Source organism: Aegilops tauschii, chromosome 7 (assembly GCF_002575655.3).
Source record: "Aegilops tauschii subsp. strangulata cultivar AL8/78 chromosome 7, Aet v6.0, whole genome shotgun sequence".
NCBI classification, from domain to species: domain Eukaryota; kingdom Viridiplantae; phylum Streptophyta; class Magnoliopsida; order Poales; family Poaceae; genus Aegilops; species Aegilops tauschii.
The window spans coordinates 555,635,320-555,642,840 of NC_053041.3; the positions used below are offsets into that span (position 1 = coordinate 555,635,320).

Here is a 7,521-nt window from a genome sequence, read left to right on the forward strand (position 1 = left end):
CTCCAAGAAGCGATAGAGGCGCGCATGACAATAGTAGCAGAGACCGTGTTGGCGGTGGTGGAGGAGCTCTGGATGTTGAAGAGGTCAGAACTGAAAGCCAAGATAATTCCTCCCCTGGTTCCGTCCGCGGGGAGGAAGCAGAAGGCATCAGTGAACAAGGGGCCAAGGAGCTCCAAAATTAGCCTTTTATCCACGGAGTCCAGTTTGGTCTCTTGGAGACAGACAATGGAGGCGCGGTTGCGAACAACCAAATCACGAACAACTTGGCGACGTGCGGGGTTACTCAGTCCCCTCACATTCCAATTGAACACAACACAATTATGATCACTCATCAGGAAACAAAGGAGCTCTGTTGAATTGAAGAGGAGCAGCTAGAAGCCTGACGAAACTGACGAAAATGGAAAATGGCAGTAGAGAAGGAGCCACCAGTAGGACGGGTTCAGAAAAAGAAGATACAGATACATAGACTGCAGCGGCAGCGATGGGGACGCTCCGCGGATGTCTGCGAGGGGCGATCATGGGGAGGGGGGCATCTCGCGGTGGGCGCGCGTGGTGAGCGAGCTCACTTGGCAGCAGCACGTTTGGCGCGCACCTTGCGGCCGGAGGAGGGTCTGCTCAGCAGAGCAGGCTTGGCCTTGGAGAGCTGGCAGGAACCAAAGAGGGCCTTGACGGCGTCGATCTCATCAGGAGAGAGCGGCTCCTTGAAAAGCTCCGTAAAGCGCTGGAGTAGCGCCTCCTCCGAGGCGGCGCCGTCTTCGTCATCGGCGATTCCCCATTTCCTGCGAAGGACGCAGCGAGCCCTTTCGATGGTGCCAAGAGCGGACGCGGGCTTGCCGGCCAAGCGTCGACTGGCGCAGCGAGGAGGGGTCGCAGGGGTGGCCGGGGTGGCGGTGGTCGGAGCCGTGGCGATGAGTGGCGGTGGGATCTCGACGAGGATAGAAGCTGCAACAGGTTCGCACGTTTCCGTGTCCGCTGCAGCAGCAGGAGATGTGGCGAGGGCGGTGATGGGCCCAAAGTCATCGGAGATGGGCCCTGAGTTGTTGGCGTGGTCGATGATGTTGTTGGGCTGCGAGAGGCCGACAACCGCGACCGCCACAGGCCCTCCCTCATCGCGGCCCAAGGGTGTGCTGCACTCCTGCGTGACAGCAGGGTTCAAAATCATGTCACCGGACACGGGCGGCAGCACTCCTGTGCCCGTCAGATGGTTGACTTGGTCATGCCGCTGGCTGCGCTGAGCCTGCTCGGCAGTGGCCACCTCCAGATTGCCAACAGGAGCAACCTGCAAGCAATCGATGCCACTGAAAGTGCCTTGGGCGTCCACCGGGTTTACTTGGCACAGAGCACGCGTGCTGCATCCAACAGGCTGCATGGCCAGAGGAGGCAGGACAGCGACATTGGTGACGGAGGGAGACGCCTCGCCGTGAACCACCGTAAGCGGGGTGGAGGCCGTCAAGTCGTGAGCATCAGCGGACGTGAGGGTTCCGTCGGAAGGAGGCGGCGTGTCATCTGCACCGTGACGGCGTCGACGATGGTCGGGGTGGAAGCCAGCGCCGGCGCTGTCGGACAGCGGTGGGCGGCTGGTGGCGTCACCGCGGCCCTGACCAGATATGGCATTGCCATGCGAGCCGCCAGCACCACCCTGGCCCCCGGGGCCGTCCGGGGAGCGATCGCGACGGCGAGGCCCTAGCCGTTGGTGCGCAGGGCGTCGGTTGACAGGGCGCCAACCGTCCTCGAAGGAGAAGGACCAAGAGAGGTCCCTCTTCCGAGGGTAGTCATCGTCGGAGTCGCCGGATGGGATGCCGCTCTGGCCGGAGTCGCTGCTGCGCCCGGAGTAGCCGTCGTGGCGCGGCGTGTAGTCCCATACCTTGTCGAGATGCAGCAGGATTGGGTAGGAGAGGAGGTTGGCCGGCCCCTCAACCGGCACAGATTGCTCGTGGATGCCGAGCTCCGGGAAATCAAATGACGGCGTGGCAGCGAGGGGACGTTCCTCCAGCGCAAGGGAGCCGCGACGAGCGATCATCTCCGGGTCCGCAGACCACACCCAGACGCAAAAGCACGCCGCGTCCTGCTCGGTGGGGTGGATGTCGTCGACGCAGTCCATAAGGCAAGACTTGCCAAAGAGGACGGCGACCGTCTCGAGCTGGCAGCCATGCTTGGGCACCCCTTCGAGGCAGACGCGAGCCGGGAAGGGGAGTGGCACCAGCTCAGCCCCGACCAAGCGAGTCCAAGGGCTGAAGGCGAGGGAGGCATAGCCGACGTGCAGAGTGTCAGGAAGGCTTATGGCGAGGTTGCGGATGACGGGATCGTTGAACAGAACGAAGAAGTCGCCGCCGTGTGCAAGCATGGTGACGGAGTAGGTGCCTGGAGCGAGGGAGAATCGCCGACCCACCTCCGCCGCGACCTGGCTAGCACGGAGGCGCGGCCTGTTCCCGATGGTGATCAACATGGCGCCATGCGCCTCATGGAAGCGCTCGGCCGACACCATGGCCGAGGTGAACGACGCGATCCCAGTGACGAACTCGGGCCGGTTGCACACGTCGCCAGGCACCAGGTCTAGCTCCATGTCGACAAATGGTGACGGCGCAGGTCCCAAGATGGACGGCTGCGTGGACGCAACAGCGTGATGTGAGAGCAGCGGGCGTGGCGGGGGAGCAGAAGCCGGCTGGTCAGGGGGGAAACAGATACGGGAGGCCACCGGCTGCCGGAGCTGGTGGTCGGGAGGGAGAGTGAGGCGCGAGGAGGCCGGGAGGCGGGTGGAGTTGGGGTGGTCGGGAGGGAAAGTGAGGCGCGAGGAGGCCGGGAGGCGGGTGAAGTTGGGGTGGTCGGGAGACAAGCGGAGGCCAGTCGGGGGCGGACGTGCTGATTGGTGCACCGGCGAGCCTTATGGCCAGGATGCCCGCAGAGGAGGCAGGTGGGAGGCTTGGTGCAGCTCTTGACACGGTGGAGAGGGGAGAGGCAGTTGTAGCATTTTCCTTCGGCCGCCTCCTTAAGGAGAACAAGGAACTGCAAGGAAGGGGGGCTCCTGGCACACCATGAATGCCCTGACGCAGACGATTATGGCGGCCATTTGATGCGCGCTGCTCCTCCAGGAGGCGTGCGCGCCGCTCCCTACGCCACCAGCCTTTCTTCCGCTGAACGGACCAGTCGTTGGGGCAGGGCGTGTCCTGCCGCGTCGCACGCCGATCCGAGCCCATCACGCCGGAGGGGCCTGGGTCTCCGCCAGGACGCGGCCGTCCCTCTTGAATCCTGCCCGAAGAGAGTGTCGTGGTGGGGTGGACAGCGACGGCAGGTGAGGAGTAAATGCCCTTTCCCCTCACGACCGAAGCAGGGGGCGGCGCAGAGAGCAGAGCCTCCCTGAAGGATGCCCTGACGGGCGGCGAGGCGGAGGGCGAGGACAAAGGGCTGCAGGATAGATCCAGCCCGCGCGGGCTGAGATCACGATGGGGAGGAGGAGGTGTACGACAGCGGCCGGAGTGGTCCGCCGTCGGTGTGGCAAGGAGGATGGAGCTAGGCGGAGGAGGAGCCGGGAGAGCCGGGCTCTCGTGACTTGTCTCCATCGAAATGTTCATAAAGGGTTGTTTGAAAGGAGTTTTTCAAAGGAAGACCTGGATAAAGCTGCTTACATATTGGGCATCAAGATCTATAGAGATAGATCAAGACGCCTGATGATACTTTCAAAGAACGCACACCTTGACATGTTTTTGAAAGAGTTCAAAATAGATCAGCAAAGAAGGAGTTCTTGGTTGTGTTACAAGGTGTGAATATTGAGTAAGACTCAAGACCTGACCACAGCAGAAGAGAGAGAAAGGACGAAGGTCGTCCCCTATGATTTAGACGTAGGCTCTACAGTATGCTATGTTGTGTACCGCACATGAAGTGTGCCTTGCCATGAGTTGGTCAAGGGGTACAATAGTGATCCAGGAATGGATCACATGATAGCGGTCGACCTTATCCTTAGTATCTAGTGGACTAAGGAATTTTCTCGATTATGGAGGTGAAAAGGAGTTCGTCGTAAAGGGTTACGTCAATGCGAACTTTGACACTAATCCGGATGACTCTGAGTACTAAACCGGATTCGTATAGTAGAGCAGTTATTTGAAATGGCTCCAAGTAGCGCGTATTAGCATCCACAAGATGACATAGATATTCGTAAAGCACACACGGATCTGAAAGGTTCAGACCCATTGACTAATAACCTCTCTCACAAGCATAACATGATCAAACCAGAACTCATTGAGTGTTAATCACATAGTGATGTGAACTAGATTGTTGACTCTAGTAAACTCTTTGGATGTTGGTCACATGGTGATGTGACCTATGAGTGTTAATCACATGGTGATGTGAACTAGATTATTGACTCTAGTGCAAGTGGGAGACTGTTAGAAATATTCCCTAGAGGCAATAATAAATTGGTTATTATTATATTTCCTTGTTCATGATAATCGTTTATTATCCATGCTAGAATTGTATTGATAGGAAACTCAGATACATGTGTGGATACATAGACAACACCATGTCCCTAGTAAGCCTCTAGTTGACTAGCTCGTTGATCAATAGATGGTTACGGTTTCCTGACCATGGACATTGGATGTCGTTGATAACGGGATCACATAATTAGGAGAATGATGTGATGGACAAGACCCAATCCTAAGCCTAGCACAAGATCGTGTAGTTCGTTTGCTAAGAGCTTTTCTAATGTCAAGTATCATTTCCTTAGACCATGAGATTGTGCAACTCCCGGATACCGTAGGAATGCTTTGGGTGTACCAAACGTCACAACGTAACTGAGTGGCTATAAAGGTGCACTACAGGTATCTCCGAAAGTGTCTGTTGGGTTGGCACGAATCGAGACTGGGATTTGTCACTCCGTGTAAACGGAGAGGTATCTCTGGGCCCACTCGGTAGGACATCATCATAATGTGCACAATGTGACCAAGGAGTTGATCACGGGATGATGTGTTACGGAACGGGTAAAGAGACTTGCCGGTAACGGGATTGAACAAGGTATCGGGATACTGACGATCGAATCTCGGGCAAGTACTATACCGGTAGACAAAGGGAATTGTATACGGGATTGATTGAATCCTTGACATCGTGGTTCATCCGATGAGATCATCGTGGAACATGTGGGAGCCAACATGGGTATCCAGATCCCGCTGTTGGTTATTGGCCGGAGAACGTCTCGGTCATGTCTGCATGGTTCCCAAACCCGTAGGGTCTACACACTTAAGGTTCGATGACGCTAGGGTTATAGGGAATAGATATACGTGGTTACCGAATGTTGTTCGGAGTCCCGGATGAGATCCCAGACGTCACGAGGAGTTCCGGAATGGTCCGGAGGTAAAGATTTATATATGGGAAGTCCTGTTTTGGTCACCGGAAAAGTTTCGGGTGCTATCGGTAACGTACCGGGACCACCGGGAGGGTCCCGGGGGTCCACCAGGTGGGGCCACCGGCCCCAGAGGGCTGCGTGGGCCAAGTTTGGGAAGGGACCAGCCCCTAGGTGGGCTGGTGCGCCTCCCACAAGGGGCCCAGGGCGCAAGAAGGGGGGGAAGGGGGAAACCCTAGGCTCAGATGGACCTAGTGGTGCGCCCCCCCTCTCTCCCCCCTTGGCCGCCCCCCTAGATGGATCTAGGGCTGGCCGCACCCCTTGGGGGGGAAACCCTAGATGGGGGCGCAGCCCCTCCCCCTCCCCTATATATAGTGGGGGTTTTGGGGCTGCCAAAGACACGAGACTTCCTCTCTCTTTGGCGCAGCCCTACCCCTCTCCATCCTCGTCTCTCGCAGTGCTTGGCGAAGCCCTGCTGGAGTGCCACGCTCCTCCATCACCACCATGCCGTTGTGCTGCTGCTGGACGGAGTCTTCCCCAACCTCTCCCTCTCTCCTTGCTGGATCAAGGCGTGGGAGACGTCACCGGGCTGCACGTGTGTTGAACGCGGAGGCGTCGTGGTTCGGCGCTTAGATCGGAACCAATCGTGATCTGAATCGCTACGAGTACGACTCCTTCATCCGCGTTCTTGCAACGCTTCCGCTTAGCGATCTACAATGGTATGTAGATGCACTCCCCTTCCCTCGTTGCTAGATTACTCCATAGATTGATCCTGGTGATGCGTAGAAAATTTTGAATTTCTGCTACGTTCCCCTACAAGGCAGGCCTGATTAACGGCGAGGTCTTAGGGCAGGAACCAGCTAGGGTGGAGCGGATAGGCACGAGTAGTTAGCCTAAAGGGAGTAGCGGGTATGTCGGATAAAATCAATAAACTGAATGTTGTATTGGTGGATTGGGGCTCCCCACCCCCTCTTCTTCTTTAATGAATGATACGCACACTCGTGCGTATTCGAGAAAAAAAGGCCAAAATTCGGCCATCTCAGCCTAGGGCGAACAATTTCACAAACCGAAAATCAGAACCTTTCCGGGAACAGCTTGCGCAGCCGGCTGCCGCTTCGGCGGGTTAGCAGCCTCTGTCCCACGGCGGCGAGCGGCGTGGATATCATGCACGTGCTGTCGAGCACGGGGAAGATTCTCTGGAGCTGGTCGGTCGCGCTATCACCAGGGAACAGCGGCTCGCCGGCGAGCAGCTCCGCCATGACGTAGCCGAGCGATCAGGCATCTACGAGCTCATCGTAGTCCGGCTTCCCCAGGAGCATCTCGGGGGCCATGTACCAGAGCGTGCCGGCCTGGCCGCGCGGCGTCGTGGCGGTCACCATGGAAATAGCCAGCCCGAGATCACATATCTTCACCACGCCCTCGCCGCCGACGAGGATGTTCCCGGGCTTGATGTCCCTGTGGACGATGCCTCGCTCGTACATTCTCCCGGCGCCGCCCAGTATCTGCCGCAGGACGTGGCGGTTCTCCTCGTCCGAGAACGGCCCGCCGATCACGCAGAACGCGGCTGAGGCTCGGGACGACGTGCTCCAGGACGAGAGTGCACTGCCCGATGCGGGGGTCCCGTGCGATGCCTTGCAAGCCGACGACGGCGGGGTGGCCGCGGCACGCCGCGAGGTAGCACGCCTCACGCAGTATGTCGCGGTGGAGTGCGTGGGCACAGCGCCTCCTCTTGCCGCTTCCGTCGTCGGGCGAGCGGATGAAGCATTTCAGGACGACGTACGCGCCGGTGACGCGGTGGCGCGCCTTGACAATGACGCCGAAGCTGCCCTTGCCGAGCACGCGCGTCAGCTCGTAGTCCTCAATGCTCCTGATGCGCCGTCTCTTGCGGGAGCCGGCAGCGTGGTCGTCGAACATGGCGTCAATGGTGATAGGGACGATCTAGCATCTCAATTACTTAGCAACAATCTCGAATGAGTGTGAATTTAGGTGACGATTACAACTCTATTGCAAGGTACAACTAGGGTTCATGCGAGATGGGGAAAGGGGAAAGTAGTTGCGCCGCCGATGCCTGATCCTCTGGATGCCTTCCCCTCCCCAGCGATGTGGTTAAGTAGTGGATGCCAGCAGTTGGGCCGCAGTGACCCAGTCCGGCCCGCTGACTCTTGGGTTGGCCTTGAGTGGCCGCTTGGGCC

At 58.1% G+C, this 7,521-nt stretch overlaps 1 protein-coding gene across 1 annotated transcript; it reads right to left on the reverse strand.

Moving 5' to 3' along the window:
• Positions 1 to 6,603: 6,603 nt before the first annotated feature.
• LOC109782290 (putative cyclin-dependent kinase F-2) lies at positions 6,604 to 7,243 on the reverse strand. The gene is made up of 2 exons (XM_020340890.1): positions 6,961 to 7,243; positions 6,604 to 6,893 (listed from the first exon to the last, which is right to left on the reverse strand). Exons 1-2 carry the CDS (start codon positions 7,241 to 7,243, stop codon positions 6,604 to 6,606), a joined length of 573 nt encoding a protein of 190 aa, XP_020196479.1.
• Positions 7,244 to 7,521: the final 278 nt, after the last annotated feature.